At 40.3% G+C, this 17,859-nt stretch overlaps 2 protein-coding genes across 4 annotated transcripts in view; one reads left to right on the top strand and one right to left on the bottom strand.

Moving 5' to 3' along the window:
* zgc:103755 (uncharacterized protein LOC449988 homolog) overlaps positions 1–7,763 on the top strand; it is a 66,613-nt gene extending 58,850 nt beyond the window's left edge. For 2 of the 3 annotated variants that reach the window (XM_017690774.2, XM_017690773.2), the window contains exons 14-16: positions 3,341–3,405; positions 3,503–3,578; positions 5,085–7,763. In XM_017690774.2, coding sequence (XP_017546263.2) covers positions 3,341–3,405; positions 3,503–3,578; positions 5,085–5,478 — 535 coding nt within the window. In that variant the 3' untranslated portion in view covers positions 5,479–7,763. The remainder of the gene's footprint in view (positions 1–3,340; positions 3,406–3,502; positions 3,579–5,084) is intronic. The other variant, XM_017690775.2, reaches the window with a different exon arrangement.
* A 2,846-nt stretch (positions 7,764–10,609) lies between these two features.
* The window catches only part of alk (ALK receptor tyrosine kinase), a 481,130-nt gene continuing 473,880 nt past the window's right edge, over positions 10,610–17,859 (bottom strand). Inside the window, exons 26-29 of the mRNA XM_017690776.2 lie at positions 17,040–17,141; positions 15,368–15,502; positions 14,235–14,325; positions 10,610–13,274 (exon numbers count right to left, since the gene is read on the bottom strand). Coding sequence (XP_017546265.2) covers positions 12,213–13,274; positions 14,235–14,325; positions 15,368–15,502; positions 17,040–17,141 — 1,390 coding nt within the window. The 3' untranslated portion in view covers positions 10,610–12,212. The remainder of the gene's footprint in view (positions 13,275–14,234; positions 14,326–15,367; positions 15,503–17,039; positions 17,142–17,859) is intronic.

Genomic DNA, 17,859 nt, shown 5'->3' with positions numbered 1-17,859 from the left:
ACTTTGGAATGACCTTATTATTGCATCATGTTTTTGATCTGAGTTTGTTCTACAGAATAAAATGTCTGAATGAGTGCTCATCCCAGACTGGTGATTCCATACTTTTTGCCAGGGGTTGTATAATCAATTATAGCAGTGCCCATCATTTCTGGTCCTGGAGTACCAGTGCCCTTCTTATTTTACAGCTTCATCCTGCTCCCAACACACCTGATACAGCTAATGAACTAATTAAAAAGCCCTTCCTAATGTGAACTGAGTGTTAAAGCAGAGAAAACACTGCAACATGACAGCATATGAAATCTGGAATGGAGCAGAGTTCAGGTAATATATTACTGGAAATTCTGTAAAGCCTGAGGAGTAAGGAAAAAAAAAAACTTAGTGTTGTATTTATCGTCCATATTTTTTTGCTGGGTAAATTACTGTGTATATAATTATTCCAGTCATGTTTATTCAGTCTATTTTAAAAGATAATTCTAATCGTATAAAAATAAGTCGAGTTTATGGGAAAATATGAAAGTTCATAATGCATCAGATTGTTTTGTAAAAATCTGTTTGAATCATTGTTAGGGTCTAACATGGTCTTGAATTTTTAATTGATGATTAATTGCCATGTAAATACCTGCACTTAACAGTTTAATTATACTTTTTGTTTATTGTTCGAATAAGCAAACATTACCCACTGCTGCCCTGTAACAATGTTATTAGCAAACATCAAGTATACCAACGTTCCTCAGTGTCGCCCTCTAAAGGTGTCATTACCAAACCTCAAATAAACAAATGTTACTCACTGCCACCCTCTAAAGGTATCATGAACAAACATCAAATAAACAAACATTACTCTGTCGCTGCTGCCCTCTAAAGGTGTTATAAATACATACACAAAATTGAATACATACACACGTTTTCTAAGCCGCTTCTCCCTCAGAGTTGCTGGGAGGGTGTTGGAGCCTATCCCAGGTCGCCAGTCCATCGGAGGGCAGACAGACAAACATACACAATCACACACACACTCGCACGCAGTGTAGCATGTCCAGTTGGCCTGACTGCATGTCTTTGGACTGTGGGAGGAAACCGGAGAACCCAGAGGAAACCCACGCAGACACGGGGAGAACATGCAAACTCCATGCACAGAGGACCCTGGCCACCCAGCCAGGGAATCGAACCCAGGCCCCCCTTGCTGTGAGGCAACAGTGCTACCCACCACACCACCGTGCCGCCCTGAACGTTGAATAAACAAACATTATTCACCGCTGCTCTCTGAACATGTTATAGCACCATTCAGGAGTTGGAACTTTTACTATTTTTGCAAGACCCATGTTTTACTTGCAGAATAATTGCAAATAAGATGAAAGGAATTACCACAATTCCTCTGTCAAAACTCCGATTCACGGGTCATTTTGACTAGTAAATAGAACAGCTGTATTTGTGCTGTAGAAACGGTAACCCCTGGTTCCTATCACAACCATTTAGTAAGGAAAATCATAAAGGTGCTCCCATCAGTCCAGTCTCAATGACTTTGTTTATATCTTACCAATTGAAGTACGTATTTCTGTAAAAGTCATGTCATTCACCTTTAACGTATGATTGTGATTGGTAGCAACATGGGAAAATAATTGAGATCAGGTGATTATGTAATTGTGACAGGCACAGTCAGGATGGAGGTATACAGCTCGAATCCATACCGTTCCATGCCTTTTTATTTCTTGTCCCTTTCAATTTCCTTTTCATGATTTTCTTTACTTCTCTTTGGTGGTGGTTACCCTCTACCCTTCATGCCTCTCCTGCTACCCTTATCTCTCTCTTCAGCTCCATCACTCGGCTTGTTTACGCCCCTCTTCCTGCATAAAGTCTCCTCGTCTCCATCCATAAAGCCTGATCTCCATTCAGCACCATTCTCTTGCTTCTGTGCTTCTTCTTGCCATAAGAGCCATCTCCAGCAGCCTTGAGTGATAAGCGCTGCATTGTCAGGAGCTCTGTGCTTTTTTTTTTTTTCCTAATTAACCCTCAGGGCAGTCGGAGAGACGGAACAGCCAGCTAAGCACAGCTAAACTAATGGAAAGCTCCGATATTGTGAGCGAAAACGGAGATTGGGAAAGCAGCCACTTTCTTGCTCATTCACTGTTTTTCATCTTGTCAGAGACTGATCAGTACCCATTTAGCAAACTGGCTGCAGAGGTTTTTTTTTCTTTTTCTTTTTCCTCCCCTTTGCAAACAAGATGGGACAGATTTAGTGTTTTCTGTCCTTCCCGACATTCTACACACTTAGTGAAGCTAAGTGACTGTCGCTAGCATATGTAGCTTCGTACACAGCCAGGCAGCTTGTTATGTGAAGTGAGATGTATTCCCTTCTCATGTTTTTCTTTGAAAGATTTTGCTAATTATATTTCTGTAGTAAATCTATGATCGCTTTGCATGCGTATGGCTGTTTCTAAGAAGGTGTGATCAGTCTCAGCAGAGAATTATTCAGATTTCGCATGTTTGATTCATATTTAATGTGGACATGGTAATGCATCAGCATGCACTAATTTTACATAGCTCTGTCTTCAAAGCAAAATCGCTGAACTTGATCAATTATTTCTATTGTTTTCCATAGTTATGCTGAACCCTTGCGTGGTGTCGATGTGTTTGTTGTTCAGTTGTCTGGTGAACCCCCACATTACTTATTAATTTTTTGAATCAATACAGCCATAAATATTTATATACAAATACCAGATGTTTAAAATATCTCAAGTGGCCAGCGTTGAGTTCTCCTTTAGCAACTGTAGCCAGTCAGCAGCCTGTCCATGTTGTCCGCCCTCAGACACACACACACACACACTAACAGCAGGAGAACAGAGTGAAGGGACACAGCACCTCCACACTTTTATTCCCTGCGGGTTCACCCCAACACCACATGTGTAATATAAATGTGGAGGGGCTGAACAGTGTGAAGTCATTGAAAATAGGTTCTTTTATATGCTCTTCACAGAAAATGAGCAAAGGGCAAGGAATCTGAGGTAATAATAATATATCATTTTTTTTCTTTTGGTAAACATTTAAAATGGGCCCCACAGACCTGAACACCACACAAGGGTTACTTATAATAAAGATAAAATGTTAATATTGGCATGGCTACTGGCAGGTGCAGACACTGCAGTATTGATCACTGGCATAGGCCCAGAAGTTTTATAGCAGTGCATTCCAAGCTGGTGCTCTTAAATAAATGTCCCTGAATTCTTGCCCGACACTATTGTGTGTGTATAATGTGCTGAAAAAGATATAGCACCATGTGGCTGTATGTTTATTAAACACTGCAGTATCCTCTATAGTTATTAAATCTGGACCTTCCTGTTCCTGCTAGGATCCATGGGTCTGTAGACTGTCTGTCAGAACTGACCTCCTCCCGGCACAGTCACTCCTTCAGCGGTGAGCTGCTTTTGATAGCCTGTCTACTTTACTTATCAGCGTAATCTTGTGGTTTGAAAGATAATTTACTATGTATGTTCATTCTTCTGTTGTCCAGGAATCCGTCGTAGTCTTAGCACCTCTTCAGCCATTGCCACACAGCGCGAGCCAAATCGGAAGAATCAAGCTAACCGGTAAGAAATAGATGATGGTGTCCACAAACTCTTCATTAAATACACTGAATTGTGAACATAGAGTACTGAAAAAAGTTTTAGGCAGCCAAGAAAAGTGTCTGCATTTATTTATCTCAGCTGTTATTAGTGTTTTTAGAGTAAAACAAGTTATTGATGTGTTATTGATATTTACAATCAGCAGCGCAAATTATTTAATTTAATGAAGGACTGACTAATTAGCCAAGCTAGGGTATTGAATGGGAACTGTAAATACTGAGCTTCCTTGAGGAGCTGTTTGGAAATAAATCATACAACTTTATACTGTTTATTTGTTTGTGTTTATTCTAATAAATGCACATGGCCCAGATAAATGGCATTACGTTTCATTTTCTCTGAAGACTTTTGTATAGCACTGTGTATTATTGCTGTCACAACACAACCTTGTATCTCCATTTTGTCATTTTTACTTTGTTTGTATAATATAAAATCTCCAAGAGATCTTTATATTGTGTTTAAAACTCATGTTCAATGGACCAATAGAAACATCTCACCTTCTCCTGTTAAGTTACCAATTTGGCAAGGTTTTGTTTCACCACAGTGGTAGATTATCATTATCATGTTTGCATGTTCTACAGATTATAGTAGAAAGCGCATCCATTCAGATTCACAGATAAGCCCAGGCCAAAAGTCTGAGACCGCATTAAAAATATCTGTGACTTAAGGAAAAGTTATGACAAGTAAAATGAAGGAAAATGTTCAGGATTTTCCACTATTTCTCAGTTACTACTCAAATGTAAACAAATTAAAGATTTTTGAGGTCTATGTGTGAAAAGATCAGATTTATTTATTTTTTTACTCCTGTCTGTTCCAGTTAAGCTTGTGTTCAGATGACTTTGGACTGGATTTAATTTAATTGATCAGAGGCTTTTCCTTAAATGTATGGAGTCCAGGCCAGCTTTCAATATGTTGTCATGAAAGCACAAAGGGGACAAACAGAATACTGAATAATGAAATTATGAAATATTTCAGTAATTCTACTGTTCACTCAGATTGTTATGCTGATATAATAGGTCATCAAGAACTTTGTATTAAATTATAAAGAAATGCAAAATAGAAACATTTTTTATTTTATTTTCACATTTTCGTCTCAGACTTTTGGACCCCATGATTGACTAATAGACAGTTAAATAGATAGTCATATGCAAAAGTTTTGGAAATTAGTTATATTCCTGTACAGAGAACACACTGTGCAAAAGTTATGTTTGTTTTTTCTTATAATTCATATTTTTGTATATGACTATGTAGGTAGGTAAGTATGTAGGTAGGTAGAATATTTTTATATGTCCCCTAGTTATAATCCAGTCTAATCACACATGTTTAACATTTTATGCAACTGCTCGCTTTGAAAAACTGGCAAACGGAAATGAAACACAAGGTTAAAAGAATAAATGAGCGCCTCTGTTTTTAATCAGGATCCTGCTGTTGTTTTCTTGTTTTGTCCTGCTTGTCATGTGTTTGATTCTGCAGCAGTCAGTCATCTGGCGTGCGTCGGCGCTGGAGCACATTGAGTTCTGGCTGGGGTTCGCTCAGCTCGGCTGGAGCTTCTCCTCGAGGGCCGAGCAGCGTGGGAGGGACCACCAGCTCCTCAGGCTCGGATGGCGCTGTCAGACTGCACCTGGGCATGCAGGTCCTGCTCAGCAGTGCCAATGAGATGGGCACCATCCGCTACCTTGGCACTGCTGACTTTGCCCCTGGCTTGTGGCTAGGCCTGGAGCTGCGCAGTGCAAAGGGGAAGAACGATGGCTCTGTTGGCTCCCGGCGTTACTTCAGCTGCCGGCCTGGCCATGGCGTCCTGGTGAGACCGAGCAGGGTCACCTATCGCGGCATCAACGGAGCCAAGCTTGTGGATGAAAGCAGCTGAGACATTGAGATCCTCCAAAAGAGTGGCTTTGCTCTCTCTGCTCCCATCTGTCTCTGACTAGATCACGGTTTCTTTCTTCTTATAGCAAACAAGTGGCTAGCTGGCACGGATGGACAGCAGCACTAAAGGAGAGACAATGGAAGATACATGTGCCAAAGAGCAAGTTGAAGGACTTTAGAAGCACAATGACGGGGTCATTAGTCTGCACTGGAGTTTGTGTAATGAGGTTTATTTTTTGTTTACCATGGAAGTATGGTGACCCGCTGAAATGAAATTGAACGTCATGTTATTTAGTGAGTGAATGTGAAATTATGTTTTTCTAAGCTGAGGGATTGGGGTTTCATTTTGGTTTAGGTTCTGATACTTTGTCAAATAGCAGTAGCAATTTCTAAGCACTTTAAGAAAATTGATGCGGTTTCAGACAATGACTTTTGTTAAACAGAACTGGCTTTTTACTTTGGCTTTTAGGTCTGACTCTTAAACAGAATCAGTGCAGAAAGTTCCTAAAGATTTCTGAAGATGATGCACATTGATATTGTACAGCTTCTTTATCTGCTTTATGATAGTGCGTAGCACTTTTAGATTAAAAATATTTTCTTTCATTTTGCTGAGAGTGTGGGCAAAACATCATTACATATAATAGCACTTTAATACTGTTACAGTTCAAGCCCCTCACATTTTGTCTGAATCTAAATTTAGCTTCATAGTTTTACAGCAGAACAGTAATGACTATAGCCTCTTTAGGGTTTCGGCTCTGGCCTTGTTCATTTCTTTGTAGTGAAAATCTCAATAGAACATCTCTATAGAAAGAGTGAGACTAATAGAGCCATTCTATCAAAGCCGGTTACCATGTCGGAACTATTTAACTCATTAGCTCATTTACTCGTCTACTTCCCATCTGAAAGGTGGTGTGGCAAGAAAGAGGACTGCATGAGAAGAAGAAAAAAGTCTAACATTTGTAGGTGCCCATGTTTGAAAAGTGATGTGCTGCCTGTCTACTAGCGGGAACTCTGTGTTTTGAAAAGAGATGTTAAATAGCTCCGTTTAATTGAAAATGCCCAGTTTCATTGCTACAGATATAAATATTGATAATAATAATAATCTATTTTCCTGAAACTGCATGCATTATTATATCATAATTTATGTACAAGAAGTGTCATATAATTATATTTGGAATTTAGTGAATAGTTTTCATTTCCTGTCTGAAGGAAAATCCAGGTTATTATCTCAGCAGGTAAAAGTTAGAAACCTGTTGGCAGCAAGAAAGAAGAAAAAAAAAGTTTTCTACCCAACAAAAAGTATTTTTCGCCAGTTGCGTGTTGCTATCCTATCGTATGTTTGCACTAAACACGTCAAATTACTTGAATGATTTTAGAAATATTTTGTGGTCAGTGAGAAATCAGCAAACTCACCCACGCAATTGACGCACCCATGCTCTGCCCGCAAATGCTTTATTTTGTCATTTTTCTGATGAATATTGTGATTTAAATGGCAATTATTTTTAATACAGTAAGGTCGCAAATGCGTATGTAGTATGCCCAACTGCCAGGTAATTGTGGTTGTGTTGTTATGCACACAGCAGATGGTGGTTGCTTCTGATTTGGTAGAACTAATCTCTAGGCAGTTCACAAACTCTGTGCTATTATGTTAAATTTCTGCACTTAAAACTTGTTGACAACACCTGCATCTGATTGCCTCTGACTGCATGAGCTACAGTTTGAGTAGGATTTCAGTCAGTAGCTGTTGCAAAAGAATGCATTTGTGGCTGAAGCGTAGATGTCAGTTCCAAGTATTAGCATTTGCTGGACTTCCACTGATTTTGCTAAGTTTCTGCATAATTAAAGGGTTAAGATTTAAGCAAAAGTATTCTGAGAAGTTCGATGTGAAATGTTCTTCCTGAGCCAGAGCTGTTGGTGATAGGAATCAGACATCTGAAGAGATCAGTGCCTCTAATAGCGACATCACATTGTTATTACATAAGAGAATAACAAATATGATAGACATGGTGTTAATTTTGAAATAAGGTTATAGTACTTTACAATTTTTCCTTAAGTAATCGTTTATATATTTCCTACTGTAATCAGCATTCTCAACATTACATATAATAAATCAGCAGATGTGTAGAGTCACTGGTCATTTTGGACAGTACTGGCTTAAAGCTGTATTGAGAGATACACTCCAAAAACCCTTGCATGATTAAAGGGTTCTTTGCATCATGAAAGGGTTATAAAGGGTCATAAAGGGCACCAAAAAGGGTTCTTTTGTTGTTAGCACCCTTTTTGGTGCTATTTATTTGGTGCTTTTATTATTATTTTTTTATTTTTTTTTATTTTTAAAGGTTCTGTATAGCACATTCATGCACATTTCCATCAACACGAAGAGCCCTTTCATGATGAACAGAACCTTTTAATCATGCAAAGCATTCTTTTGAGTGTTCGTAGTGCTATATAGAACCATTTTCTTTACAAAAGAACCCCTGAAGCACCTTTTTTTTTTTTTTTTTTTTGGTGTTGGTAAAGGGCTACATTTGCTTTGTAGATGTAGTGACCGCTGGTTTCTAGCATCACCTGTGATGAGAAATCTTAGTGGCTACATTTTCTTTTACAATTTCTTAAATCTCAACAGTTATGCAGAAATTCGGGCATATCGGTGGACGTCCCCTTACACTTACCACTAAAGTGATCCCAGTGTTCCCAGCCACTGTCCTTTAAGAGATGAGAGGTTTACCATATCAGCCTGCTGAATCCTGTAACAGGCCTGTGATTATGTAGCTCTGTCACTTGCTTTCCTGCCATTAGTATTTACAGCCAATCAGACTTCACTGAACTCCAATGTGAAATGGGATGAAAAAGGGTTTCTGCTGCCTGGGATTGAAACCAGAGACTAAACTAAGCCCAAACAGAGACGGAAGAGGTCTTTCCCTTCAGGGCTGATGGTGTTCTGTATTCTGTAGTGTGGATGATTCGTTGTGTTCAGCTGAGTGTTTCATGTATAGTTTGTCTGGGTTTATATGAGCGACTTAGTTACAGAACGGAGCTCTATGGTTAATTTACATGTAGTGAACAAAAGGGTTCTTGTCAAATATCCAACTGATAAATATTCTAATAAAAAAAAAAAAGATTTCAAATTCAATTCAATTGCATGTCTTAATTCCAGCATATAACGCATCAGTGCCTGCGTGTATTAAGTTGTACAAATATTTAAAGCAATAAGTACGGATTTCTGGGCTCCATCCCTTTGAGTGTAGCTTAAAGACTAAGCTGGTTAACTTGGCGTGTGCAGGGCGTATGTTGTTGCTGTCAAAACATTTCCTGCTTTGGTAGTTTAGAACGTTCATTATTTCATAACTCATTACTTTCTATGCTCATCTGTTCAAAAAGTAGATATATAGGTAGATAATATTATGATTAGTGTGTATATATATATATATATATATATATATATATATATATATAATTATGAATAGAGTTGAAGATTCTAAAATGACTGAGAAAGCTGTCTAATAAAAACAAAACAAAATTCATATTTTAAAAGTGGAGATCAAATCTCAACACAACAACAAATTTACAAAAATGAACAGGATTTATAAATTCAAAAACTTACTGAAAATGATGCCTCGAAATATTTTAGCAATATAAAAAAAATACCTTTTGGTGACTGGATTATAATATTTAAATGCATACTGTGTACAATATTACTGTATCTACAAAGCGATTCTGAAGTTTTGAGCGGTAGTGTAGTGTCAGATGTTTTAGGAAGTATCTGGATTAGTTAAACCTTTATAATGTTTAATGTTTTGGAGCAAAACCAGTTATTAAATAGTGCTTTATTAGAGTTATTATTCTCTTTTTAGATCTCATTTTTGAAATTCAACTTACAGAGGATGAAAAGATACATGATACAGTTACAACATCTTTACAAGTGGTATCACTTCTGTACGGAAATCGACAAAGAAAATAAAAACCTATCTTCGTTATGCAACAGGGCTTTTCTCTTCACAGTAATCTGCTTAGCTCCTGCTTAGAGTAGTTTCTGCTGTGGCACCAAGTCTTCACCGCTTTGTCTTTCGGATGGCACATAAAACCTGGCTTATGACTCCGGGTGATTAAAAAGTCCCAAGACATTTCTTGCAAATCAGCAGCGCAGCATCCTCGCCAAATTCCTTACTCTGACTCATCAATCACAGCCTCCGAAAAGATCCCCAACTCAGACGGGCACAAATGCTCTCCCTCGCCATCTTGCTACCACGTTGGAGGGGCTTTCTTCACGCCAGCCAGACTGGTGCTATGCGTCGGTTGTGAGTCATTACATGTAAAGTGCTTTGAGTAAACGTTGAGTCTAGAAAAGCACTGAACAAATGCACACATTCATTAATATACTCACTCATTCAAGCAGCACTGGTGTAAACAGCCTGCTTTGTAAAATCCTTCAGAATCGTCAGTGTAAAGAGGTTATAAATTCATAAAATAATAGGACTCTTTTCCTTCATATCAAAGCCACTTGTTAACAAAAACTTTTCCCAAGTAAACCCAAAAAGAAAAAAGGAAAATATGAAGGCCATTCCTTTGTAAAATCGCTCCGCTAAGGACTGACTCTCTGCTACAAAATACCTTTATAAAACAATGCAAACCTGACACTGTATGTTGAAGCAGCAGATTAAAGGAACAGAATAAGAGTGAATGTGTTTGAGAGATTGGACAGAAGGTCTGTGTAAACAGTAGTATAAGAAATTCTAATTAAATGATGTATGCTCCTGGTAAATATGCTTAAAATGAGCCATTTATTGAAGTAAACTGAAACCAAGAGACCAAAGAGCAATAATTAATTTCTCTGCAAATAGGGCTACGGCTCTTATATACACAAAAGCTTCATCCGGAAGCCACAGGTTAACTGAAAATAGATGGAATGAGAGGGATCAGTTCCTCAATTCCCCTTTGAGTTAAATACACAAATTTACACCTCTTTCACAAGAGTCGCGCACACACACACACACACACACACACACACACACACACACACATACACACACACAAAAAAAAAATCCTGCAGAATTCATACAGCAGTAAAAATCAGTCACAGACATGGCATTTTGCCTGACCAGTCATCCACCCCAACCACCCCCACCCCCCCACCAAAATACCATGGCAACAGATGACTTTACCTTTCAGCCTTTACCTTTACGCTTAAAACACCAGTCCGTTTGTAAAACACAAGCCATTAGCGATTCATTTAATTCATTAAATTTCAAGTCAGATGAAAACCGCCGTAGTTTAAAAGCCAACCGAGTCCACGAGTGAACAAAATGATGCATAATGAATGGAGCGGTTTGGCTTATGAAGCACACCCATTAATAATTTACACGGCTTCCAAATAATAAATTAACAAATGAATAAATAAACAAGCAGGCAAGCAAACATCAACAAACTCGTAGATTTTTTTTTTCCACCTGTCTCTGAAAAAGAAAAAAAAAAAAAAGCTGAAATCCTGCAGTGCATTTTGCAGGTTATGTTCTCATGAGGGACTCCAGGTGTCATCTTTAAAACTCGTAATGTGTTGCTTCCAGTGTTGCAGTACCTCCTGCAGAATCCCAGAAGAAAATGGAAAGAAACAGTTCTGTTGTACTTCAAGGACACTGACATAATTTTACACTGTTAAACAGGCCCGTTCCGTGGAAGTCAGACTGTTTGGGTGAGAATCTGTCTTGGGTAACACATAAGAATTCACAACACTCTACAAGAAGACTTTTTCCGATGTTGCGCATTCTTTGAATATGTCTTCTTGAAACATTTCATCAGCGTATGCCACCTGTGATGCAACTGTGGACTTTGTCACTAGACATAAGATGTCAAAAGACTTGGAAACGCCCCTGTTTCAGATTGTAATAAAATGTCTAGACTTCTGACCACTCTGAGCAGAGCTGTTCATTACTGGTTAATGAACAACATTTGGACCCTTAAAAGAAACCGACGTTTTTCAGGGTTGATATAAAATATTTCTGAACCCTGAAGATAAAGTGGCACGTTATCCAGTATTCAGAAATGATGCAGAACTTCAGTGGTCACCATGACCTAAAAGGGTCAGAGCAGCTTTTAAGCTTATTTTAAACACATCTCTTTATTTTCAAATCATTCCTTTATTTAACTGCATAATCATTTCCTAATTGAAAAATAACTGCAATCTATAATTGCACCAAGCCTTAATGGCCACATGCACGTTTCTTGTACCAGGCTTTCTTTTTACTTTGTTAAAAGCACATTAATGTCCTGAGGAAAATAAATAAATAAACAAAAATAAACTAAATGAGAGACACTGTCCACATTTGACTAAATGGCCTCAAATATTTAATTTCAATAAATTGACCTTAAGGCCAGGTTTCTAAAGGGAGACTTTTATTTTGACATTTTGGTTAGTCACAAGCACTTCTATTCCACAGTTGTGCAGGCTGAATAAAAGTTTCATAAAGGCACTTAAAAAAGGATTTGCAACACAGAGGAAAGTGTAATAAAATCTTCATATAAAGTGTTGTGAATGCACTTTACACCTCCCTTCATCTGAAGCATTACCCAGCACTGATCGCCTCTGCTGAGGTCATTACGATATTAAAGCAATCAGGGTTCACCCCAGACGTCGTTGAGAGAGAGAGGTGGAGGACATTGCCTTGGCTGAGAAGCATGGCCATGAGCTGAGGTGGAATGGCACAGTGTTTTCTGGAGTGGGCACTGAAGGAGAGAGTGTTAAAGCACTGTGGCGTTGTGCCCTTCCATCTTAGGGAGTCTGGAGTCCTGCACTGTTCCCATGGTGACCAACAGGGGACGGCCATCCTCAGGGCCGCTCGTCCGGGCCATTGAGATGGGTCTTTGCTGGACTGGGATTTGAGGGACAGGCGCAGGAGGTGGTGAGACAGCGATGGTGGCCTGGGGTCCTGACACAGACATTGAGGGCTCAAGAGGCAGGCCTTGTTCCTGGTAGCCATAGCCGATGTTGCCACAGGGGAAGCGGCGCAGTCTGTAGAGCGGGACTGGGGGGAGGGCTGCTGAATCCAGCAACAAGGGTGCGGGGGCTGGTGGGGGAGGAGGGGGTAATAGAGGCCTGCATAGGCCTTGTTGTTGTTGTTGTTGTTGCTGCTGCTGGCGTTGGATCTGCTGCTGGTACTGCTGCTGTTGCTGCTTGTGCTGGTGCTGCAGGCCCAGAGCCTCGGCCACAGTCACAGTCCTGCCCGAGTGCTCCTGACCCTCAGCTGGGAGCCGCTGCTGGACCCCATGGGCCTGCCTCTGGGCCTGGGCCTGGGCTTGGGCCTGGGCTTGGGCCTGGGCTTGGGCCTGGGCCTGGGCCTGGGCTTGGGCTTGCTGCCGCTTCTGCTGCTGCTGGAGGAACCATGAGCCATAGGTAGGGTTCCACAGGTTGGTTGGCTTCCCGTTGCGGTTTTCCTTATCGCTTGGGTGGGCTTGGGTAAAGCCCAGGTTGACGTGGCCTCCGTCCTGGGCTGAGGGGGATGCGGTGGAGCCCTTGCTGCAGGCCGGCTGCCCAGGTCCTGGGGGGGCCTGCGGGTGTGAGTGGGGCTGAGAGGGAGCTCCAGGCTTACCATCAGCCAGGTGGCTGCCCATCAGCAGAGCCTCAGCAGCCCTCTTGGCCTCCTCAGAGCGAGACGAGGGAGCAGAAGCTGCTTCCTCTGGGCCCGGAGGAGCAACCAGCAGAGAGGCTGTGGCAGGATCCTCTGGACGCATGGGCACCCTCTCCTCCTCCTCAGGCACAGGGCCATACTCCACAGGCAGCAGGACGTTCACAACATCCGGATCCTGAGAAATGGAAGAAACATAAATACTGCATTCACAGATGCTATGAGATACAGTATAAATGAATGGTTTGGCCAAATATCTAATGTAATGTAATCTAAAAAATCCTCTTATTCCAAATGTAGATCAGCTAAGACATGTTTGATGTCAAAATTTGCACATTTAATGTTGCACTGGACCTTAAAGTCTAATACAACTAACAACAGTGGAATCTTATAAGCCACCAGGTGAACACTGTATAAACAACACACATAAATCATCACACATTTGCCTCAAACTATATGGAGCTCTAATGTAATCTCAAACAGACAGTGATGGCGATAGGAACCGACTGTCTGAAGTGCTAAAGCTTCTAAAAGCTCCCTTACAGAAAATTCTTAAAATCTTTAAGAATATTTAGCCTGATGTCTGAGACATTGTTCTGCAATAAGGATTTGGCCTACAATGTATTTTTAATCACATTCATGGTGCAGAGGCACATGCAGGACAAATTAATCCGCTAGGAATTATTATCAATATTTTTTTTCAGATGTATTTACCTTTAGTAACAGTACCTATAAGTACTCACAAGATATGAGTAGAATTGCTGGTCATTTTGTAAAGTAAATAACTTGTTATTTACTTTTCTTGTCGACAAAGCCTGGTTCCTATCACCACCACTATAAAGAAATCTGTCAGTAAGTTTCTGCACAAAGAACCATTCCACATCAAACCACCACAGAAATGTAGAAAACTCGGTAGGGTTACGTGTGTGATACTACTTGGTGGTCATAAGCTTCCATTATTTGTTAATTACACTAGCCTTGTGTTAAAAAGAAACACCTGTAAAGAACCTCAGACACCAATCATGTCTTGACTGACTACATTTGGGTGAAACGTGGTCTCTGACTTTTGCACAGTACTTTATGAAATTACAAAAAGAAAAAGCTGCATTGAAGAAATCCCACAAATCCACTACTGCACCTGAAGACAATAGTCAATCCTCTCTAGGATAGTGGAGAAGTTTGGCCTGTCTTCAGGTTGGTGCTGCCAGCTCTGCGTCATTATCCGATATCTGTCTCATACACACACACACACACACACACACACACACACACACACACAGAAAGTTGACTCATTAAAATTTTGTGTTTTGTTTGTTTCCTCATTACTGTTTTTTCCCCACACCAAACAAGGCTGTTTACTGTGTGGGTGATTGCCTTTGGATAGCTGAGAGCAAAGCTAGACTGAAAGGCAACCAACTGAGATTTGATTTAATCAAGCCTGTTTTTACACTAATTGCAATTTTCATTTCGGCTGCACACCTCAGTGATGTTTTCACGTAATGTTTACAACCTATTGTGCCCGTTGCTCCACAGAATGAAGGTGTCATCAGAGGTTTGATTAGTTTCGGTAGGGAAAATAAACAGAGAAATCAGGCACTTCTCTGCTTTGATATAAATACAAGACTCTGTGGTCTTGCCCTATATTGGATGAGGCTTTGCATTATTAATACTGAATCAATGGCCCAGCTGATAAAGTTTGTTCTATACACAAGTGAGAAGAGACAACAAAAGTGGAAGGGAATGGTCAGTGATCACTGACCAAAAAAAAAAAAGGGGGAAAGAAACACAACAATTAGACACTGCTGTGCATGCTGTTTGTGTGGTCATGCAGAAGGCCTGTGTTTGTGTCCTGTAGTTAACTAGACTGAACAGGATCTGTGTGCAGTTAGTGCATTATTTAACACGTAGTTCTGTGTAAACAGCAGATTGAAAATGAACAAATTGTGCATAATTTATAATCAGTAATCACATCCTTTCTGAACAGATGTGTTAAAAATACTGTTTTCTGATCTAGCCAGCACATCTGTTTGGAAAGTGAATGATTAATGAATATAACACATTTCTGTGTCCAGTTAAAGATGCGTTTTGTGTTATAAGGAACACAGATTAGGTTAAAAACAATATGACACAGAGGTGCACAAACATCCTTTCTGACAGTGTGTCAGTGTAAATCAGTGCACAGAGCAGAGTGTAGGTCATTTATTCTGTGTATGTACTGTATCCTAAACAGTAGTGGGTGTTTCAGGCAATGCTGATGATACAGCCACTCACACTGGACCAGGGCAGTTCTTTGGAGGGTCCATCCTGCCTCCATTAGTGACAAACTCAAGAACCTCCTGATTACTGCGGCTAGGGTAGGGCATATAACCCAGAGAGAAAATCTCCCATAGCAACACGCCAAAAGACCTAAATCACAGGATGAGAGGAAGGAAGAGAGAGAGAGAGGCAGAGAGGGAAGAGGGGGACAGAGAGAGAGAGAGAGAGAGAGAGATCAGAAGAGCATTTTATATATACATATATATATATATATATATATATATATATATATAAATATCAGTAAAAATGTCATTAACAAAAGACAGAGATGCCGATACACTGAAAAGCAGACAGACAGAAAAACAGAAGACATCCATAGGCATTAATGTAAAGTTGCCCTCCCCTTTGCAACTATAACAGCTTCCAGCTTCCACTCTTCTGGGAAGCTTTCTACACGATTTTGGAGAGTGTCTGTGGGAATTATTTTGCCCATTCATCCAGAAGAGCATTTGTGAGGTCAGATGCTGATGTTAAGCAAGAGGGCCTGGCTCACAATCTCCGTTCTAGTTCATCCCAAAGGTGTTTGATGCGGTTGAAGTCAGGGCTCTGTGGGGGCCAGTCAAGTTCTTCTTTGTTCTGCTTTGTGCACTGGGGCTCAGTCATGCTGGAACAGAAAAGGTTGGTCCCCCAAACTATTCTCACAAAGTAAGAAGCATGGAATTGTCCAAAATGTCTTGGTCTGCTGAAGCATTAAGGTTTCCTTTCACTGGAACTAAGGGGTCTAGTCCAACCTCTGAAAAAAAACCCCATAGCATTATCCCTCCTCCTCCAAACTTTACACTTAGCACAATGCAGTCAAGTAGGTAACGTGCTTCTGGCATTCACCTAACCCAGACTCATCCATCAGACTTCCAGATAGAATGCAGGATTTTTTACTTCACAGAATGCGTTTCCACTGCTCCAGAGTCCAGTAGTTGTGTGCTTTACATCACTCCCCCACTTTTTTTGGCATTATACATTTTTGTCTTAGGCTTGTGTAGTTGTTCGGCCGCGGAAACCCATTTTGTAAAGCTCCTGATGTGCAGTTCTTTTGCTGATGTCTAGAGGCAATTTGGAACTCTCTAGTGAGTGATTCAACAGAGGATAGGCACTGTGCACTTCAGCACACGGCAGTCCCATTTTAAGCTGCTGTTGTTCCTAGATGCTTCTGTTACACAATAATAGCACTCACAGTTTTTTTTTTCTTTTTTTTCTTTTTTTAATTTTTAACTAGTTAAAAGTTAAAAATAGCACTCACAGTTGACAGGGGCAGACCTAGCAGTGACGGTGCCATATTTAAAGTCACTGAGCTCTTCAGTACAACCCCATCTACTGCCAGTGTTGGTCTATCGAGACTGCAAGGCTATGTACTTAAGTTATAATTATATATATATATATATATATATATATAATTAATAAACCTGTTAGCGACGGGTGTGGCTAAAACACCTGAACTCAGTAATTAGGAGGGGAGTACACACACACACACACACACACACACACACACACACACACACACACACACACACATATATATATAAATATATATGTATAAAACATCAACATTTGTGTTAAACCATGTGTTGGTTTGGTATGTAGCTGTGTAGAATGCAGACTACTTTTCTTATGTAAACATTGTATTTCTCACCATGTATCAGTTTTGGATGTAAATATTCCTTCCATAAAGGCTTCTGGAGGCATCCATTTAACTGGCAGCATGGCACGGCCACCTTTCCTATAGTAGCTGGCTCTGTGGAGACACACACACACACACACACCAGGTTAGTCATTCATACAGAGACTGCCATTAGGGATGCCTACAGCAGACAAGCAGAGAAGCACAGTGACTGATTAACTGAGCGTTTAGATCAGAGACAAAGAACTAGAGAGAGAGAGAGAGCAAGAAAGGAAGAAGGCAAAAAGGAGAGAGAGGGAGTGTGACTGTCGTCATGGAAACATGCTTATGTTCATTTCTCATGCAGTAGGCGTATCTGAAAGTATATTCATATTTCGCTACAAGTGTTCCAGCAACTCCGTGAAATCCGAAAACTCTGTGCGTGAGAGAGATTGGCTCCTCAGCCTATGCTCTCATTACAGTGGCTTATCACCCCATCAGAATGTACAAGCAGTACCTGTCTATGTCCTCCATGCTCTGCATAAGCTCTACAGGATCCATATATTAAAGGTAAACGAAAACGCTCAACTCACGTGAGTTACCTTAGCCACAGTATGTCATCCTATTACACCTAGGGATCAGCAATATGAGGATATGTTATCATTATGGCAATATGTTTCTCTGAGAAAATCATGGAGCTTGTTAGTCATTCTACAACACTACTGCCTGGATAATTTAGATGGATAATTTAGACCAATTGTAGAGCGTCTCGGGCGGCACAGTGGCACAGTGGGTAGTGCTTTTGCCTCAGAGCAAGGAGGGTCAGGGTTCGATTCCTGGCCACGTGACCACG

Source organism: Pygocentrus nattereri, chromosome 10 (genome assembly GCF_015220715.1).
Source record: "Pygocentrus nattereri isolate fPygNat1 chromosome 10, fPygNat1.pri, whole genome shotgun sequence".
In the NCBI taxonomy this organism is placed as follows: domain Eukaryota; kingdom Metazoa; phylum Chordata; class Actinopteri; order Characiformes; family Serrasalmidae; genus Pygocentrus; species Pygocentrus nattereri.
The sequence above is the reverse complement of the archived record's forward strand: the minus strand, read 5'-3'. Positions and strand labels throughout refer to the sequence as shown.